Source organism: Gouania willdenowi, chromosome 15 (genome assembly GCF_900634775.1).
Source record: "Gouania willdenowi chromosome 15, fGouWil2.1, whole genome shotgun sequence".
NCBI classification, from domain to species: domain Eukaryota; kingdom Metazoa; phylum Chordata; class Actinopteri; order Blenniiformes; family Gobiesocidae; genus Gouania; species Gouania willdenowi.
Window position 1 is genome coordinate 19,284,536 of NC_041058.1, and position 21,286 is coordinate 19,305,821.

Below are 21,286 nucleotides of genomic sequence, written 5' to 3' on the forward strand. Positions count from 1 at the left end.
AAACATGAGCTTATTGGAAGCATCTGTTTATTCATGTACAGTATTCATTGTTTAGCCATCAAGTGAGTTCTGCTCTCATCAAAAGCCTTTTGCTTGATTTGATCCAAAGTGTGAAAGCATTTGACAACAACACAATATTATATTTTATTATTCTATTTAATATCATAGTATATACACTATTTGTTCATCTATGAATTAAAATTTAGACAATAAATTCATGCATGCAAGCAGTCGTCTTTGAGCTTTTATAAACATAATCACGTTTTCTTTAAACACATTTTTAAAAAAAGATTTAGGCCCCGCTGACCCCGTTTTGCTGTGCTAAGTTTGCATGTGCTCCCCCTTAGTTTACTACAGCATTGCCACATTTTGTTCTTTAAATTACCAGGATACGCAGCGAGAGAAGAACGAAATAACTTGAAAACAAAATGTCTTAAAATTTTAGGCCATTTGACTAAATTCATACACAATAAGACATGTGATTTGTTTTCCATTTCTGGTCAACAATGAAGCCTCGACAGATGTATTTTTAGCCTAAAAGCCTTATGTTGAATTGATTTAAAAAAAAAAAAATTTGACACTTTTTGCCCTGGTTGTGTTTGGGCACAAATCCTTCAGCTTCTCTTGCATCCTGTGTCCTTCTGTCAATACATCAGGATCTGAATAAAGATTACAGAGTTGTGTGGCCTCTTTTAGAAACACCTTCCTCCAGACAATAAAGGAAACTATATTAAATTCCTTTCATTATCATCCCTGCCGTCTTTTTGTCTCCTACTCTTGTCATTGGACATAAAGGCCCCTTCATGCACTTGGCAGAGCAGTCAGTGTTAAATTACCTGGGACCTGTGCCTCCCTCAGCATTCCACAGTAATTAAGAATATCTGCAGGGTCCACAGTAACCGTCCACCAACAGAGCGCTCAGTGCTAAGAGGAAGGGAAAAAAAGGAAAGAGTTTTAACCTAATGTAACGTCATCCGTGTGATTTTTTTTTCTTTTTACTTTTGTCTTGTTTTGTGCGATTAAGTAAACCCACTGTGTACCATCCCTTCCCCTCAGTCACTGGGAAGAAGAGAAGTGAGTGACTGTGTCAGGATGCAGGGGATGGCTTAGAAGTGAAGTCATATGGGCCATAAGGACATAAGATGGAATTAGAAGGGAGAAAAAAAGGGTCATACGTCTACCAATCAACATGTGCTGGAGCGGCTCTGAGCACAAATGGAGTTGTGGCAGATGTTGTCTGAATAATGAGCGGGGGCGGGGCATGAAACCCTCTGCCAGGAGCGATTCTGTCAGTGCGAGGAGAACGCTGAGAGAGGAAGGGCAGGCGTTTGGGTTTTTTTTGTTTATCTACGAGTAACAGCTCTCCTCTGAACTGCTCCCAGTTTTGAGTAGAGCCTGCTGGATTTGGCCTTGGATGTTTTCACTTTGCACTGAAGATTTTCTTCTAACTCACATGGATACTTTAAGGATTTCAGGAATCAAAAAGCACTTTAAACCAGAGGGGATTAGATCGCTGGCAATGCATAGAAATATGCCTGAAGGAATATATTTGGGATAAGTGACTGGATTTCCTATTATGGAATACAAAGCTGTTTGACATCCTGAACTTTTCTATCCTTCAATTTCATTGCTGTTTGTTAATTTTTCATTTAAAGAAGAAAAACCTTTTTCAATGTTTAGAAGAAAGAAAAAAATCTGTTTAAGAATACATAATACACAAGAAAAATACATTGCACTTTTTTCATATTGAATTTATAGTGTTTTATTTGTATTTTACTAAGAGAGGAGAGGACAGTTTCTTTTTGTGAACAGTTGTTTTGTTATTTTTTGTAATTTGACTCCTTGTGAAACTCTTGATCTTGCACTGAAACAACTTATACCTCAAAGGTTTTGGTTACCGTTTTTTGTTTGTGTGTTTTATACTGCACTTATTTTACCATGGGCAAACCATTGAGCAGACCGGACTGCCTCAGACAAAACCCATCCTGCATTGGGAAGGGGGAAGAAGAGGACCTGAACATTGATGACTGCTATGTTCCCCAGAGATCCATCTATGACACTGTTCGACTCAATGAGCAAATAGACTCAAGCTCTAAAGGCAGCCTCTCCTCTCGACATTTCTTGGGGTCTCTTCCCTACACACACCGAACATTGGACTTCAGCAGCCTATGTGGAAATGGAGGCATTTCTGCTTCTAGTTCTTTTGAGCTCCAAACCAGGAAACCTGCCACACTGGATGAACGTGCTGTCTTTGATGGATTAAAAGTCAATGGGAATTTTATTAGGGTAACAGATACTGTGCTACCAAAGTCCCGTCTCGGGGCAGGAGAGAAGAAGCATCATCCTCCTCATAGGCGTTCATGGCGAACTTTTGCTCCGACTAATTTGGGCGAGTATATGAGCCGAAGTGGAACTTTGTGCTCAGGGAGTGCAGAGAGGCCTGGTTTGGTCAATGGCAGCAAGGGGCAAAGGTTGACCAGCTCACTTACATCTGAAGAAGATTCAGGCTTGTACAGCCCTACTGTGGAGAGGGAGAGACGCACACATCGATCACACATAAGAACAGGCCCTGGAACTAGAAGTCTCTCATCTTCAGAGGCAATGCACATGTCCGGGGACCTGAGAACAGGACGATCACTCAGCTCAGGGCAGGAAGACTTTCCTTTCAGGGACAAACAAAACCTTTACAACAGCAGCAGTTTGGCTCAGGGGCTGCGGAAGACAGAATCTGGTGTGGTGAAACTTAATGAAAAGGATACCTTAAGCAATGGAGATCTTAAGTATTCTACAGGAAAGTCCTCTTTAGGATCCAGGACTCAAAATGACAGCTCAGGGTGGCGTTCAAGAACTTTAACAGACTATGATGAACTTTCTACTGCTGAGCTTTTAGAGGATGTGTCACCCCATGATGACTGTGAATTGGTTAGTGTAGTTGTTACACAGCCAGAAACATTCAAACACTCCGTCGCTCACCAACCCACCAATTCTTATCTTGTGCGACAAGGACCAAACAAGTACACCTTGGAGGAACTGGAGGAGTTTCTGCAATCGCTGGAAGCATGTCTCCCTAAAAGTTTACAGACCTTACGGCATGTTGCAGAGCATGAGATCGAGTCCCTGCTGAGTGCCATCGCTTCAGGCCCTGAAATTCACCACTTGAGCCATTCCCCCTCACAGGTGCCCCAAAATACCCTGTTTTATTTTCAACTATGGTCATAATGAACTGGCCTGGCAAATGTTTATCTTACAAATACGTCACTTCAGATTAGATAATCCTGGCTGCTGGATCACCGTTTTTCTTACATATCTGATTACAGAATGAGTGAAGTCAGTCCTTGAAGGCCAGGGTTCAACAATGTTCTCCACTTTGAGTCTTGTTTGTGACATGAGGTTTTTACTGATGCAAATCAAGGGAGATTCTATCTATTATTTAGAAATTGTGAATGTTCAAGAAAGAAATGGAAAAACTCTAGTCAACCATAGTTTAAAAAAACAGTAGAATTTCAGAATTTAGATGAAATAATGTGTACATTTTTTGCCCTTGTTTATCTTCAGGCCTTCCAGAAAGAAGACATTGATCCTTTGCAGGCACAGCTTCAAGACATCAACTCCCTTGGGCAGAGCTTGATCCAGAAAACTGCTAAAGGCACAAGCACTAAGAAGCTGGAGGACGATCTGGAAGATGTCAACTCAAAGTGGAATACCCTTAATAAAAAGGTTATTGGCTGGTTTATGTTTGCATTGATAATGCTATTGATTGTCCAAATTAAAGCCAAATTGGCAGCATGGGTAGTCATTCAGTCTGTTGGTTGGTAATAGTGTTACAGAACGTCAATAATATTTGTGACATCAATCTTTGCCTTGGGGTCTGCAGATCGCTGAGCGTTCGGCTCAACTTCACGAGGCCCTGTTGCATTGTGGGAGGTTCCAGGATGCTCTGGAGTCTCTGCTCTGCTGGTTGACAGACACAGAGGAGCTTGTGGCCAATCAAAAACCTCCATCTTCAGAGTTCAAAGTGGTGAAAGCACAGATACAAGAGCAGAAAGTAAGTCAGCACACCAGCAACTCTATTAATTTACTTTTCTTAGTTTTATAGTTTGATTTATACATTAGAGTGGTCAACAAAGCTTTGAGTTGAACAAACACTTCATTTGTGTCAGTGAGATTTACCGTTTATAAAAGAAATACAATACAAAGACACTCCACAACTCTCCCCTCCTTTGTTCACTCTGACAGCTCCTGCAGAGACTGCTGGATGATCGAAAGCCAACAGTGGAGCTGATAAAAAACGAGGGAGGGAAGGTCGCTGAGCTAGCCGAGTCTGTGGATAAAGAGAAGGTTGCCAAAGAGATTGAATGTCTGGGCCAGAGGTGGGACGCTCTGCTAAAGAAAGCAGAAAACAGGTTTGTAGAAAGAGCTGTGATGTGAAACAGGCTTTCGAACGTCATGCAAAAAAGCTGATTTGGATAATTAAAGCGTTTAAATGTTAGCAGTTTCCATTTGAATCCTTTTTAAATCCTTTGGTGGAAAAAATCCTCACAGGGGGTCAGGACAAATCTGCCAATATATATTTTGGAGAAAATCTATCATTTTAAAGGACATAATAAAAATAGAAGCTTGCCATTCAAAAAAACACCCCGCAAGTACATTTTTAAAGATTTCATCCCCCCTCTTGTCAAATATTGATTGCGTCTTACTGCTTTTTCTTAGCCATGTGTATCATGCACATACCTGGAGTTAAGAGTTTACCTAAATCATGGGACATACTCTAAACTATTAGTTTTCGTTTAAACCCGTGAACCGAATAATCAGTGTTTTTAGTTGTTTGTCAGACAAGTACAGTGATTTCCTTGGTACCGTCTTTTATGTAGTTTGGTTCCAGTATTCCCCGTGATATCAGAATGAAGGTTTTTGGGTTTTTTGGGGTTGCTTTTAATCCATTGCTGTTACTGCATACAAATGAGTTAGTTTCATTAAAACCCTCCACCGGTCGATAATATTTACCAAAATGTATTTGTTAATAAATTTGTTTTTGTGCATATCTAAAGGCATAAGCAACTAGAGAGCATCTTAGTGGTGACTCAGCAGTTCCACGAGACTCTGGAGCCTTTGAGCGAATGGCTGGTAACGACTGAAAAACAGCTGGCCAACTCTGAGCCAATCGGCACAGAGACTTCCAAACTGGAGCATCAAATCTCACAACATAAGGTAAATATCATTAGTGTCATTGTGCTTGTCTGACTTATCATTGTATTTGGATTTCACTTTGATTCATTTGATTTGATTTGACATTTTTCATGTAGTTGTTTTCCATTTTATGTTTTATTTAATTTCAATTTCATATATGAGTTATTTGTATTTTTTGTTTTGTTTTTGTCCATTTCCTTTCACCTCATGCTCCCAGGCCTTAGAGGAGGAGATCATGAATCACAGTAAAGACCTGTTTCAGGTCGTCAATCTGGGGCAAATGCTCAAAACTGTGAGCTCAGTGGGCGATAAGGAGTATGTTGAGTCTAAGTTGGACGCTATCCAGGCCAGTTACATAGAGGTCCAGGAACGTTGCAGGAGAAAAGCTGAGATGCTGCATCAAGCTCTGGCTAACGCTCGTCTTTTTGGCGAAGATGAAGTGGCGCTCATGAACTGGCTCAGCGAGATGCATTCGAGGCTGAGCGAGGTGTCGGTGGACGACCACAAATTAGATGTTCTTAAAAAGCAGCTGGCGGAGCAACGGGTACATCCTCCACCACAGGCCTGGCTTTATGTTGTGCTTTTAATTTAATTTACACAATCATCTTTTTGATCTGCATTCTTGCATCATTCATTGTTCACAATTTCCAGTGGTTCTGCATTATCGTCTTTGAGTTGCTGAGAATTTATCGGGGTTTTTTTTTTCAGTCTTTACAAAGTGATATTGACCTGAGGAAGAGGAATGTTGACCAAGCCGTTTCTAATGGGATGGAGTTACTGAAGCATATAACAGGCAAGAAACTATTCAATACTCACTAAAAGTGCAAACATGCTCCTTCAGATGTGATTTCATTTTCAATTTGTTGACAAACGTCATTTTACCATTTTCCCTCCTGTACTTTATAAATCTAAAATCACACAATTATCAAACATATTCTTTCCTTTTCTTCAACGTATTGTTCAAAAATAAATAAATAAATAATGGTATTTCCTTCTGCTTGACAATCGATTGTGTGCATACTGGTTACTTTTTACCTAGCTTAAAATACAAATTGCACTTTTTACTGTTTTTCTACTTTTTAAATGGGATTTTACAATAAAAAGATGTAAAGAAACAAGTTCTTAATAGGAGGGAAGGACAGGCTTTATTACCTTTTTTATGTTCAGTCAAACCAGCTGCTCTGTGTATGTACTCATCCTACATGGTAAATACAAAGCTATTATTTCCCTTCTCTTTGTAGGAGATGATGTTGTCATCGTCCAAGGCAAACTAGATGGAATAAAATCAAAGTATGCAGCAATAAACTCCATGAGTGATAACGTTTTGACGAAACTGGAGCGCGTTTTGAGCCTCTCTTCAAAGCTGCAGCACACGCATGAAGATCTGCACTCATGGCTCGTGAAAGCAGAGGCTGCCATCAGCAATTTTGCTGAGCAGCAATCTGTTGGAGAGCAGCTGATACAGTCACAACGCACACATGAGGTAAAGCATGACTGAGCCGGAGCTGCCTAATCACACTTGTGTGTTCTGTAATCTGTTACTAACATGTTATATGTGTGTGTAACACTGGACAGGCTTTGCTAAAAGAGACTAAAGACCAAAAAACTGTATTGGACAAGCTTAATGAGCTTAGTGGCTCATTGCTGGATCTGATCCCCTGGCACACTCGGGAAAGTTTGGACAAGCTTGTGATTGAGGATAATGAGCGGTACAGAGTCGTGTGTGACACCATCACCCAGCAAGTCAACCAGATCAACTCTGACATCCTTAAGTCTCAACAGGTAACTGTACCTCAAAGAAAGTCATTTTTTGTTTTTTGTTTTTAAATGTTTTATTCTCATCTCAATAATATCTTCTAGTTTGAGGAAGCTGCAAACAATGAGCTCTCCTGGCTGTCTGATGCTGAGAGGAAATTGGTTTCAATGGGTGAGATCAAGCTGGAGTTGGACCAAACCACAGCCCAGCTCCAAGCACAGAAAGTGAGCCCTTTATAATGCATGTGTTTCTTATTGGATATGAACCAACACAGACTTTTTTCTATTAAAAAGGTAAACATAGTTGTTTGTTTGCATCCACTGAAACTCACTGAACTGGTTTTGACAGATTTTCTCGATGGACATCATGAGGCACAAAGATGCTGTTGATGACATTGTAAAGACAGGAAATACTATCATGAAGAGCAAAAAGACAGAGGAGAGAGAAATATTAGAGGTAAATTCAATTATTCAGAAGTTTAAAACTTAATATGTGCATGCAAAAAAAAAAAAACATCTTTGTTTCAATCAGGCTAAGACAGAGACTCTCTTGGAGAAGTATGGAGTCGTCAGTCAGCTGAATTCTGAGCGATGTTTGCTGCTGGAACAAGCGCAGTCATTGGCTGCTCAGTTCTGGGAGACCTATGAGGAGTTGTCACCTTGGCTTCAGGAGACCTTAACCACGTTCAGCCAGCTCTCCCCACCTGCCATCGAGTACGAGACCCTCAGACAGCAGCAGGAGGAGCTCAGGGTAAGAGGCTGATGTAAACGGATGTTTGATGCTTGACTTTATAGCCAAACAGAAAGAACTAAACTAAATATCTTCTTTACAGCAACTGAGAGAGCTGATTGCAGAGCACAAACCTCACATTGACAAGATGAATAAAACTGGGCCTCAGTTATTTGAGCTTAGTCCAGTGGAAGGAGCATCAATCAAAGAAAAGTACATAAATATTGACCAATTGTACACTAAACTCAAGGCAGATGTTAAGCAGAGAGCAGCGACTTTAGATGAGGCCATCTCCAAATCCACACAGGTAAGGACCAGTGGATTAGTGCGTATTTGAGTTAGTTCCATAATAAATTTCCTACTAATAAATCCGAACTGCTTTCATCAATCTCCAGTTCCATGATAAAATTGACCCCATGCTGGAATCCTTGGAACGCATTGCCGAACGCCTGCGTCAGCCTCCATCCATATCTGTAGAAGTGGACAAGATCAAGGAGCAGATTACTGAAAATAAAGTTGTTTCAGTGGATTTGGAGAAACTGCAGCCCTCCTATGAGACACTGAGGCAAAGAGGGGACGAGATGATCGCACGATCAGAAGGAGCAGAGAACGATATATCTGCCAAAGGTATTTTGTACAGGATGCTTTTTTAAGGCCAATGCTTTAACTCTTCTAAATGACAAAGAATGGGAAAAATATTCATGTTTAACAAAGATGTTTAATGAGCTGTCCTTAGTTATGATTTTAAGTAAATCAATAAATAATGTAAAGTGGCCTGATTAAAAATCTAATCAAAATATAAACGATAATCTTACCCTTCATTAACAAAAATAAAATCACTACAATATTTAGCTCAACTAAATGTGTGTGGAATTTTCACTGTAGTGCATTTTCCTGCTTAACAATGGCTAAATCAGTGACATCTTAAGATAAAACTAATGTTTAATTTTTTTCAGCTATTCCCTCATCTAGAGGTGATTGGGAAAAAATTATCAATGATCAATTAATGGCAATTTTATTATTGACGATTATGAATTGATTCTTCATTCGATTGTTTACATTATTCACATTGTAACACAAACCAGACGAGTCCTCCTAATTATATTTCAATTACACTGTACATGTTGAAAGTGGTGTGAGATGGTAATTAAAATAGAAGTCAAATAATTCAGGAGCTAACTGGAAGATCAATAATAAGCAATAATTAAAAATGTAATCGTATCAAGACTTCAATCAACAGAATCAAAGCAAATCTGGAAATTGGGCTGGTTTACCACCACTACTGGTTTTCCCAGTGATTTAGTATTTGGAAAATCCGTAATTATTAAAAAAACAAAACAAAACTGTGTTTAGTTTACAGATTAAACTTAAATCCTAGTTTGTCTTAGTATTTTAGGCACTGTTAAAATCAAGTCCAACCTTTATTTCTCCTTGTTAAACAGCAAAATGTTCCCAGTAAAATTAAGTGAACGTGCTGTAACTTGTTTTTAAGAAGGGATATTGGGTTCTGCTGCTTAACTAGTTAATAACCACTAGTTTGAAGTGTCTAAAAGATATTTACTCTTATGCTTTCTTAATTATAATTTGTATCTTCTTTGCCCTAGCTGTCCAAAACAAACTGGACCACATGGTGTTGCTATGGAATGATGTTCAGGCATTGGTGGAGGAGCGTGAAGCCAAGCTGCTGGATGTGATGGACCTGGCAGATAAATTCTGGTGTGACCACTGTGCGCTCATTGCCAATGTAAAAGACAGTCAGGAGCTCCTGAGAGATCTAGAAGAACCTGGAGTTGATCCGTCAGTTGTTAAACAGCAGCAGGAATTTGTAGAGGTAGAAAAACACCTGAAATCATACAGAAATGAAATGACGTGAGTTAGGCAAATCTCTAAAACAACACATTTAATCTGCTCAGGGATTTAAGGAGGAGATCGATGGGCTTCAGGAGGAGCTTGATGCGGTTCAAAACCAGGGAGCAGAGCTCATGACTGCCTGCGGCGAACCTGATAAACCAGTGATAAAGAAAAGTCTGGATGAGGTAATCAACCCTGATTAATAAGCTTTGACAAAGACTCATTTATCAGCACAGACTTCACTGAAGTCACTTCACCTGATACTTTGTGGGTAGAGTTTGGCACCCACATGTGGATCATAATATCATGGCCATGTTTTATTCACAGGTGAATACAGCGTGGGAAAATCTCAATAAGACTTGGAAGGAGAGAGTGGACAGGCTGGAAGAAGCCATGCTGGCTGCCGTACAGTTTCAGGACGGCCTGCAGGTATTTAAGTAGCAGTGTTTTTCAACCTTGGGGTCGCGACCCCATGTGGGGTTGCTTGGAATTTAAATGGGGTTGCTTGAAATGTCATGGGAAAAAAAAAAACTCTTTAAAATTAAAAAAAAATATTATTCTTTTTCAAATGAACACGTCACACACACTATAAATACCAAACAACTGCATTCTTAAACTTTCTGGTTAAAATAAAATGCAGAATAAAAATATCTCGTCACTTGTCACTTTGTGCACTAATTCTGGCAACTCTGTTTTTGTAACACACTATAATTAACATGGATGTACTGGCACCATGTCCGCCTAACGCCCAGTGTGAGCCGGAGATAGGCAACGGCAGACCCTCGCAACCCTGAAATAAGACAAAGCGGATCTGTAAATGGATGGATGGATGGATATAATAAACATGATAAAAATAATTCTAGAAAAGAAAAAAGTCCCTGTAGTCACCAGAAATGTATGATATTAAAATGGAGTCTTGACCCCAAAAAGGTTGAGAGCCATTGAAGTAGCACAACAAGAAATTCTCAAAGTTTAGGCCAATTATGAACTTTTTGTTGAGTGTACTGTCCACCAAAACAAGTTTTTTTCTGCATTTAAATGAATTCTTCTTTTTGTATAATTCAATTATCATTAGTTTCAACTCTGGTTTTAGTTTTTTATGCTGGTGTTATGGTTGGGAAGTCTTAGAAAGGCACTTTGTTGGAGAAGACTATTATCATTTATCATCGAACACAGTCGCATTGTATATCAGACCCAGAAAGAACTCATAAGGACACATCAAAGAGATCAACAGATGCCTCTGAGGAAGACTGGCAGTTGACAGTCAAAACATGTCAGGAGATCAAAGTACATTTCCTGAAAGAAATGGTCTGAATGAAAGAAAAAAAAAAACCTTAACATAATGTTATGCAAAAATAAGACAAAATTGACTTACTGGAATGTATGAGTGTAAAAAAGTGTTTTAGAGTTTTGTGCATGCGGTAAAACAAACGCTCTTTAGAGATGGCCTGATTTGATTTCGGTGTGAAAGTCCCATTCTCTCTCTCAGAAAGATGAAACCTGTCTCTCTGATCAGCTTTGGTTTCCATTTTTAACAACCCCCACTGTGTGCCCAGGGTATGTTTGACTGGGTGGATATTCTGGAAGGAAAACTGGATTCAATGTCACCTGTAGGCACAGACCTGGAAACTGTCAAGCAGCAGATTGTAGAGCTGAAGGTAACATCTCCCACATTTGTATTAAAGTCCAGAGAAAGCCATAGTTAACATACAGTATATATCATGAAAACATCCCAGTGCACCTGCCGTAGCCTAGTTTTTCCATTCCCAGGAATCCTACTTATGGTGCAGCTGTGTAAATCACCATGATTCATACCCTGGCTTGTTGTTGTTACTTAATTACTTTGATGTGTTCTTGGACGAACCAGCCCTGAAGTGGCAAAGCTGTTATTGTGTCTCGTAACCTGCTCTTCTGTTCTCTGACTGGTTGGATCACTTTGTGTGCTGGTTTGTTAGGAGTTCAAAGGAGAATCGTACCAGCTGCAGATTGAGATGGAGCGTCTGAATCACCAGGCGGGCCTCCTGTTGAAGAAGGTGACGGACGAGGCTGACAGCTGTGCCATCCAGGAGCCCATGTCGGAACTCAAGATGCTTTGGGACAACCTGGATGAGAAGATCATCAGCCGACAGGTCAGAGAGAATGCTTTAGTCCAGGGGTGTCAAACTCATTTATTAGGGGCCAAATACGGAGCCACAAGTGGACCACAGATTTAATGTGGGAAAACAAGTAATTTCAGCATTATTGTTTCCTAGTTTGAAAATTGAAGGAGTTTGTTAGTGTTTTTTATCTGTTGAACATTCAAAAATAACTGCAATCATGAGATATAAACACCGGGAAAATTGTGAACCTCTGCAAATATCTTTGAGTTTCATTTACAAAATTATATATGTTTTCTCTGTCATTTTTACTTTTTCTTGCGGGCCAAATTGGATGCTCCAAAGGGCCGGATATGGCCCTCGTGCCTTGAGTTTGACACATGTGCTTTAGTCTGATATCAAAAGTATTTATTCAGTACGACATGTTTAACTTTGGAAGTCTTCTATATTGTTTATGCCCATGCTTTATTCTTGAAATCTAAAATTGCTCTACAGCACTAACAGCTTAATCTGTCATTAATCCAGCATAAACTGGAGGGAGGCCTTCTGGCTCTGGGCCAGTTTCAGCATGCACTGGATGAGCTGCTGGCCTGGATGAGCCATACTGAGGAGATGCTCAATGAACAGAAACAAGCTTGTGGCGACCCGAAAACCATTGAGATCGAGCTGGCCAAGCATCACGTACGACACAAACCTTTTCATAATCTTTCCACCTTTAGTGAACATCAAGCTTCTTTATTTTTACCCATTTTATTTAATCTACGATAATGGAGCAATGCAGCAGTGGTCTAACCCTCTGCTAGTCTCATATTCACTAGATCACTTCTACACCACCACTACGCACTTTATATCCATCTTCTTCCCATTCATTCTGGTTTCTGCTTATAGATTCTGCAGATTGATGTGTTAGCTCACAAGGCGACAATGGAGACGGTGAACAAAGCTGGTGAAGAATTGGTGCAGTCCAGTGCTGGAGAGGAAGCATCCAGTCTGAAGAACAAACTGGAGAATCTAAACCAGAGGTGGAAAACTATCCTGGAGAAAACCGAGCAGAGGAAACAGCAACTGGAAAGTTCTCTGTTTCAGGTATACAAACCTGCTCAATGCGGTAATATCTCTGGAATTGGTTGGTGTTTTATTGAAAGTCTTAAATCAGGAGAAGTTTTTGGCGCATTTATTTTCAATGAATAAACTGGCATCTCGTTTTAAGTCTCCAGGTAACAACCTGGGGGGTATTGCACATATGTCAGATAAATACATCCAGGATAAAGGAGAATATGTGGTTAGACAAAGTCTGCTCGGCACTATCTTGGATAAATTGGTTGCACGTTTGTCGAGGCAGGATAAAGAGACGAGGCTTAATGAAGCCGGCTATGGATGTTTGAGATAAGTGGGTGGTCACGGCTTTCTGTGGAAGACTGTGAATTCGATCACAGAATCACCGTTGAAAGTATGGATCACGGACGCTCAGCTTTGTTTACACCTGCCGAACAACTGCTGCTTTTGCAGCAGGATGAAGAAATGAAAAACATGATATGGAAAAAAGAAACAGCAGCACTGTTAAAAAGGAGAAAGAGAAAGGCTGGCAGACAATAGCCGACTGTATAATATGCAGAGTTACGTTACATTGTAATGCTAGCTCAGTGGTAGATTCCCGGCTAATATTCTGAACTTTTTGTAAATTTCCCCTCTGGGAGATCAGTAAAGGTCTATTCTATTCTATGATAAACTTTAAAAAAAATATAAGTCTAATTATCAGTGATTTAGAAAAATGATCAGCTCCACCTCCTCTTTCTGTAACTATAGCAGTTAATTCTACATGTTTAGGCTACGTATAAGAGGCTATGTTGTTACATATATGTATAGATAAGTTTCAAGAAAGGATTTGTCATCTATAATTTAACAAAAAACCCTCCAGTAATCCGTTTTAATCAAAGCTCTGACAGCAATTCCACAAGCAGGATTTATTAGTATTACTAAACAGCCAGAGGCCTGACAGAAAAATGAATTAAATTAATTATTATTGTAAAGTTAAAAAGTGTAGTCAACTTTTCACTGTTTGTGTTTTATTAATAAGGAAAATATTCCTAATAAACTGTCTGCCTTCTCACTTTCATTGCTCAAATCTTGTCTTTTTATATGTTCTTTTCGTCTTTATATATAAACTATGATAATAAAAATATTAAAACCAAAAGTCAATGGACAAATGAAATGACTATAATATTTGGGTGAAGAAACCATGGACATTCTGTAAAACATTAATTTCTCACAGCACTAACAGCAGAGCCACAACAGTGATAACTTCATCCTGGTTGTTAACCTGCTCTGCAGCAGGTTAGCTGTAGAGGCTAAATCACGGTGGTTACAGGTTAGCTGTAGAGGCTAAATCACCATGGTTACTTGTCCTGGATAAACTTGGCCAGATTTCGTTCAACCGACTTGGGGATAAGTTTATCAGGGATAGTCAATTTTTCCAGGCTTTATCCCCTGTCCTGGTTTTGTGCAATACTCCCTGGTGTATTTGTTTATTTATTTATTTTTATCTTTTTGTATTGCTGTTTATATTTATGACTAACATTTAGGCAAGGCAATGCATAACAAATTTAGTTGATTAGTGCATTTCATACTCAAGGCAATTGAATGTGCTTTACTTGATTAAAGGTGAAGCATTTGGAAAACATTAAACAGAGTTTAAAATTTAACAATTAAAATATTTAAAATCTTTTTTTTTTTTTAAAGAAAACAAAACAACCTCATTTAAAAAATAATTTTGTGCCCAAAATCTAAATCTTAAAGAAGTGGTCGGACTAAAAACAGTGAACCTTTTGTTTTCAGTCCATGGCTTTTATTCATTAGAAACTGGGTTTTCACACAGCTGATTACCTCAGATTTCCAAATTTGGTTTGTAAATGAATCCAAGGAATTCTTACCTCAGATAGCTTGCTCTCTGCGCAGTGTGTGCTGAACAATGAGTGTTTGTGACACCGTTTGTCCTGAATCAGGTTGTATTGTGTTGTAGGCGCAAGGTTTCCATGGTGAGATAGAAGATATGCAGCAATGGCTGAAAGACACAGAACGTCAGCTGTTGGCATCAAAGGCAGTGGGAGGCTTACCAGACACGGCGCGGGAGCAGCTTAACGCCCATCTGGTATGTGTTTAACTATATGAAAAGGGCTGCATGCAGATGGCAGCCTGGCGAGGAGGTGACTGTGTCTTTTCTATGTTTTATCTAAAGTGTGAAAATTAAATGACAGTCTAGACTCCACTGTTTGCGGTGCATAACAAAAAGCCATTAAAGTGTTTCAAATTGATTGTTCGGTGTTTGCCTTTAATAAATGTTCTTCATTGTTTCACTTTTTTTGTAACGAAATCACTTCCACGGTGAGCTTTAATGGAACTAAAAAACTGAGGCATTGCTTGGCTCAAAATTTGATTTAATCTGTAATCTCACGCTGTTGAATATTTGTTGGAAGCATGCTTCAGTGGGCTCAGTCTTTCAGCATTTTTGGAATGCATCTGAGCTAACCACAGATAAATCTATTACACTTAATTTAAAAATTCATAACTAACACTAGAGCTAAATTTAGCCTTTCTGCTCACATATTGCTCCGTTTATTTTTCAGGAATTGCTTTCTGCCTTTGAGGCCAAGGAGGAGCTGTACCAAGAGCTGCTGAACAAGGGTCACCACCTGCTCACAATGACACCCGAGGGTCCGGACAGCACCACTGAGCACGACCTTTCCAACCTGAAGGACAAATGGGAAGCAGTGGAGGCAAAGGTTGCTGAAAGAAAGGTGAATAGTGTCATCATAGTGATTCATCACTTTAATTCCAGTCTGAGTGGGATCCCTGACATGCACTCCAGCCATGACCCTGCTGGGAAAAGCTTCTAATCCCAGTGTTGATGATGAAGTATGTAAAGACAGGGTGCTGGAGAGGACACAACAGTGGACTTGTGTGTCTCCATGGTATCCATGGGTTAGAAAGTGCACAGGGTAAATTATTAGGCTAGACCATGGCTGTGTTTGAAATTGCATTTCGGAGTTTTTCGGACACCTGCCATTGTGCTACTGACAAAACTTCTGGCCAACTTCAAAACAAGAGCCCTATTTACAAAGGCCCTTAAAAAACTAATGGAAGACAAGAAGAGATGCTTTTGTTTTGAAAAAGCTTGATGCCTGTTCCAGGACGATTTTACACTCCACTCGCAATGCATCATGGGGCGGTTGAGTATGACTAGTGTGCCCCCCGTGCATACTTAAAAAATGTATCGATATAGTATACATCTGTGTATTTCTTTCCATACTATCTAATGTTAATGTACTAATAACTAATTTTGACATCAGGCTTAGTATTACTTTAGTATGGGAATTCGAACACAGCCCATATTTAAGAATCATCAGTCACGGTCATAGCTTGACCTAAACACCTACCAAAACTCCACAGGCATGTGGATTTCAGTAGTCAATGAATAATAACTTTAGACAACCAATAGCTACAGAGGCTGGTAGGCAAACCAGCTAATTTTAGGCCCAGGTCATTGTTTATTTACGATATAACTGTAGTTTTAACCTGATCTGTCATTTTTCCCCAAATATGGAGCTTTTTAGTCTGATTGGTTCCACGCTCTACTGTAGCATTTGGCATTATTTCCATTTATCTTGATCCTTGTCCATTAAATTTATTGTTGCGTTGCAGAAAGAGCACAGGGTTTCCTGCCAAACTCATTCAGCTTTAATTTCTCCTTCTAAGCAGGAGAAAGATGTTGTGGCTCATGTTTAATGCTGACAATGAAATACAATATTTTTTTTTTTCTTTTTGTTTGGCTAAAAACATTACAATGAACCAAATTATAAAGGGTGACACTGGTATGTATTTTTCTCCGTGCGGGTTTTTCTCTCATGAAAAATGTAGCAGCAACTGAAAAATAATTCACCTTGAATCATAGAGCAGTATTTGTTAGACTATTACAAGCAGTTTGTAATCATGGTGGAGTCTATAATGTCTTTTAATGTTTAAGGCATTGAATGCTTGATCATTTCATTGGTACAGTGTTTTGAATTCACTGCGTTGTGCAGTACCCGAAGCTAGCCTGCAGCTGGACTATCTGCTGTACACTAGATCAGGGGTTCTCAACTGGTCTCACCCTGGGACCCACATTTTGCCACGGCCATTAAATCTCGACCCACTTTTTTTTTTATCGTTAGTTTCTTTAGTTTTTCAAAAAAAGCTGTTGAAAAAACACATATATAATCTTTTTTTGAAACACAAATCTATATATTTTCCTGTGCAACATGCATTTCACAGCATACCTGTCAAAATAAAAGTTTATTAGCAAATAAAAGACAAGTCGTACATGAGAGGCGATAAGTATTTACTTATTTTTGACCAGCTGTTGGCGACCCACCCAGTACAGGCTCGCGACCCACCAGTTGAGAATCACTGCACTAGATCATATTCTGAAAGCATAGAGATACATCTCTTTACTAGATCACCACTAGGCAGGATGGTTTAAGCTCAAGATACTGAAGGTTGTACATTGTATCACAAATTCATCCAAAATCTACCAATGAATTGAGAGGGTAATTTAATAATCAGCTGCAACTTTAAAAGAAGCAATAAACAGCATAGCTTCATTAGTATAGAGTTAAACTGAACAGATGTTGTCTTTCTACTTTTGATTCAAACCTTCCTCTGAAGCTCTATCAATGAACATATTTTTCCTGTTCGACAATTGCCGTTAATTAAACATAAAAAAAAAACCCTTACATCATGACATTAATCTGGTTTGTAATCTCATTAACAAGTCATTTACTTGATACGATGAGACTTAGTAGGGTTGTAACAAACTGATGCTTTTCATTGATGAGTCACTTTTACTCAATTAAACCCTCATCATCCACCATCTGTTCCTACATCAGAGACTTCCTCTCTTTAAATAGATCCCAGGTTTAGCACATGGCAAGTGCAATTGTTTCCGTTCTTGCTTGTGGTGCTGTGGCAACCAGATTTAATCCGTTTAAATTATTTGAAGTTACATTTTCCAACATTTTTTGTGTGTGTGTTAACAGGTGAAACTGGAGGGGGCGTTCACTATGGCTACAGATTTCCACAACTCTCTGCAGGACTTTGTCAACTGGCTCACCCAAGCGGAACAGACACTAAATATGGTGTCCCCTGCTTCCCTCATTCTGGAGACTATCATGTTTCAGATTGATGAGCATAAGGTATTATTGAAATTAACGAATTAATGTTATTTCCCCAATTATAATGATGAATTGACTTGATTTATGAAGTGCTTTTATTACCATAAAAGTGTTCCCAAAGAAATAAAATTACCTGCGTCTTGACTCTTTACAGGAATTCAACCCGCTATACAGGCTACATTAATGTTTGTTATCACTGAAACTGTTCTGCCCTCGAGCTGAAGTTTTTATTAGCTTGTATTTCCTTTGTGACGTCATAGCACCTGGCCTGAGCCTTTGTCTCTTTACTGTCTTACGCAGATGTTTGTCACCGAGGTGAACTCTCACAGAGACCACATCATCGAGCTGGACAAGACAGGAACTCATCTGAAATACTTCAGCCAAAAACAGGACGTGGTTCTCATCAAGAACCTTCTGCTGAGCGTGCAGGGCCGCTGGGAGAAGGTGGTCCAGAGATCAGTCGAGCGAGGACGTCTTCTCGATGATGCCAGAAAGAGAGCCAAACAGGTGACTATATGTGTAACATTAGGGTTCTATTATGTTTAATGCCTTTGTAGACTGAGAATATACGTATCAATATGACTTGGATTTTTGGGGTTAGGCTTTTGTGGCTGCAGGGTTAGGGTCAACTACATCTTTAGATTACAATTACGTCTTCAATTTTCCATCTTCTATTACAGTTTAATTACGATTACGATACTAATAAAATTACAGTTATTATTTCCCCCCTGAAAGTCAATCACAATTACATTCTCAATTATTACATTAATAATTACAATTAATCACACTTACTGAGCCTTTAATAGATAAATCCATAAAACGTAACCTTACTCAGGTGTTAGCTTTCTGTTAGCATCTCTTATGATAACGGGTCAGTTTTGACCCATGTCTTAAATCAGCTGTAAAATACATTAAAACATATTATCCATCATCTAATTAGTTTTTCATCACTTGGTTACCTTATGAGGCTTCCTTAGCCATGAAAATATTGATATTAATACTTGATGTGGGTTTGTGCCTTTTTCCGTCAGTATAGCCCTAGATTTATATCTATTTTTAATAGTAAAATGATCCTAAAGAAAACTTTATTTTAATAATTAACTATGTGTAAGCCGTAGAACTGTAACATGATTCCACTGGTTTGCATTTAATTAAATGGCAAATAATAGCTTTTATTGAATTTTAATGCCAATTACATTTACATCAATTATCTGAATTCAATTATGATTAGAACAGCAACATATTTTTTAAAATTCTAATTATAATGTAATTGTAATTATAATTACAATTACAATTATATTGATAACATAATTGCAATTGATTACCAATTACTCAGTTAAAATTAAATTTTTGATCCCAACCCTGGCTGGCTGTAAACAAAGTGTAGGGAGTATTTAATCAAACCCGCTTCACTTCATTTGTCTCTCGTTCTGTTTTTAGTTTCATGAAACTTTCCATAAACTCATGGAGTGGCTCGAGGATTCTGAGAAATCTCTGGACTCTGAAGTGGAAATCGCCAACGAGCCAGACAAACTGAAGGTTCAGCTGGCGCAGCATAAGGTGACTGAGCATCTTTATTTGGTTTAGTAAAAGCAACCTGTGTCTGATCCAACAGTTTACTGCTTTTGGTAATGAGGCAGCTGCTTACCACACTGGATTTCAATGTTTGCTACTTCTGGGTTGGAGATCCACCCAGTGAAAGATATGAATATAACTTGTGATGGCAACAGTAAGCATCAGCTGTGCGTTGCAGTTGTCTCTTGTTGTGTTCATGGTGTTATGCAGGGACTTTGTGCTAATCCTATCCTAATCCCGGGATGGACCAAATGTTTTAGTACTGACCATGTTTCAGGATACTTTTAATCCATGTGGAAGCTCTTGAGTTTTGACCCTCTTTGCCTTTCCTTCCTTGCTCATCTTAATCACACCCACAAAGATTATCAATATTTGTCAACTGAAAAACGAAGGTTTTATTTGATAATTGTGTCACTAAAAAATGCTTCTTTTGTGCAGGAGTTCCAGAAAGCTCTGGGCAGCAAACACTCGGTGTACGACACCACCGCACGCACAGGCCGGGCCCTGAAAGACAAGACGTCCCTTCAGGACGATAATCAGAAGCTGGATGACATGCTGTGTGAACTCAGGGACAAATGGGACACAGTGTGTGGCAAATCTGTTGAGAGGTGAGGATAGATTTTCCCGTTTTTTGTGTAGTTTGTACATTTGTGATTATTTAAACTATCATTTGTCTCCTGCAGACAAAACAAGCTGGAGGAAGCTCTGTTGTTCTCAGGCCAGTTTACAGACGCTCTCCAGGCTCTCGTTGACTGGCTGTACAGGATTGAACCTCAGCTGGCTGAAGATCAGCCTGTACATGGAGACATAGACCTGGTTCTCAACCTGATAGACAGCCACAAGGTGGGAAGCACCAAAGCCACATTTTTTTTATTTTTCACTTTCATTTTGGTTGAATGATGCATGACCAAAAAAGTTAAATAATACATTTACAGGTCTGGTATTGGAGAATATTTTTATTAAAATGTGTCAAGCATTTTGCATGGCATAGTCTTAAAATATATTTATTTAATGTTTGAGAAAATACCTTAATCCTACACTATTAATAAAAATATGACATTAGAACTTTATTGTTTCCGCAACGTTTTGTTTAAAGTCTGAAAATGATCCTGTGCAATTTAGTTGCAAGGTAATCTGACTGATTGATTGCTAGCATCCATCTATAAGGTTGTTGGTTTGAGTCCAGGTTTCTTTAGTCTTTCTGAGCTAAGTTGCAAGTTCTGCACAACTGCGTATTGTTTTTCTCTGCATTCATAAACATGTCTTCTAATTTGATGAAGTCTCCAAATTAACAATATGAGTGAAAATGTTGAGGTTTCATTTATTCAAAAAACTGTTCTTCAGGAAATTTACCTGGATCTCCTGACATGTTTCGCGTCAACTGCCAGTCTTCTTCAGAGGCGTCTGCTGATCGCTTTGATGTTTCCTTGACTTCCGCATATTAATTCCAGCAAGTTTTTTTTGTCTTCTTTTTGAATAACTTGAATTTGCTTGAATTATTACGAGGAAGTCAAGCAAACATCAAAGTGATCAGCAGACCACTCTGAAGAAGACTGGCAGTTGACAGTCGCAACATGTCAGGATTTCAAAGTACATTTCCTGAAGAACAGTTGTCTGGATAAATCAGAGGTTCACAACATTTTGCGGGTCGTGACCCCATTTTGATTTCACAAATATTCGGCGACCCCAGAGATCTTTTTTGGTAACACTTTATATTAGGGAACACCTATTAACTTAAATTAGTTGCTTACTTGCATTAGTATCATATTTGCATTTAATTAGTCATTTTTAAGTACTTATTAATTCCTTAGTCACACAGACCAAACAGGGTTAGGATTAGGGTTAGGGGTAACGTTAACCCTAACCCTAGCATATTGAGATCATAA

General features: G+C 38.9%; 1 protein-coding gene across 22 annotated transcripts in view; it reads left to right on the plus strand.

The window, feature by feature from the left end:
- The window catches only part of dst (dystonin), a 119,692-nt gene that overhangs the window by 84,691 nt on the left and 13,715 nt on the right, over positions 1 to 21,286 (plus strand). For 19 of the 22 annotated variants that reach the window (XM_028468248.1, XM_028468254.1, XM_028468251.1 and 16 more), the window contains 27 exons: positions 3,556 to 3,717; positions 3,875 to 4,045; positions 4,237 to 4,403; positions 5,049 to 5,208; positions 5,405 to 5,731; positions 5,896 to 5,980; positions 6,429 to 6,670; positions 6,763 to 6,969; positions 7,048 to 7,167; positions 7,292 to 7,399; positions 7,475 to 7,693; positions 7,776 to 7,979; positions 8,068 to 8,299; positions 9,277 to 9,503; positions 9,586 to 9,708; positions 9,851 to 9,952; positions 11,080 to 11,181; positions 11,479 to 11,652; positions 12,145 to 12,300; positions 12,508 to 12,705; positions 14,639 to 14,767; positions 15,243 to 15,413; positions 17,691 to 17,846; positions 18,126 to 18,332; positions 19,266 to 19,385; positions 19,839 to 20,008; positions 20,084 to 20,243. In XM_028468248.1, coding sequence (XP_028324049.1) covers positions 3,556 to 3,717; positions 3,875 to 4,045; positions 4,237 to 4,403; positions 5,049 to 5,208; positions 5,405 to 5,731; positions 5,896 to 5,980; positions 6,429 to 6,670; positions 6,763 to 6,969; positions 7,048 to 7,167; positions 7,292 to 7,399; positions 7,475 to 7,693; positions 7,776 to 7,979; positions 8,068 to 8,299; positions 9,277 to 9,503; positions 9,586 to 9,708; positions 9,851 to 9,952; positions 11,080 to 11,181; positions 11,479 to 11,652; positions 12,145 to 12,300; positions 12,508 to 12,705; positions 14,639 to 14,767; positions 15,243 to 15,413; positions 17,691 to 17,846; positions 18,126 to 18,332; positions 19,266 to 19,385; positions 19,839 to 20,008; positions 20,084 to 20,243 — 4,599 coding nt within the window. The remainder of the gene's footprint in view (positions 1 to 3,555; positions 3,718 to 3,874; positions 4,046 to 4,236; positions 4,404 to 5,048; positions 5,209 to 5,404; positions 5,732 to 5,895; positions 5,981 to 6,428; positions 6,671 to 6,762; positions 6,970 to 7,047; positions 7,168 to 7,291; positions 7,400 to 7,474; positions 7,694 to 7,775; positions 7,980 to 8,067; positions 8,300 to 9,276; positions 9,504 to 9,585; positions 9,709 to 9,850; positions 9,953 to 11,079; positions 11,182 to 11,478; positions 11,653 to 12,144; positions 12,301 to 12,507; positions 12,706 to 14,638; positions 14,768 to 15,242; positions 15,414 to 17,690; positions 17,847 to 18,125; positions 18,333 to 19,265; positions 19,386 to 19,838; positions 20,009 to 20,083; positions 20,244 to 21,286) is intronic. The other 3 variants (XM_028468261.1, XM_028468268.1, XM_028468271.1) reach the window with 1 other exon arrangement.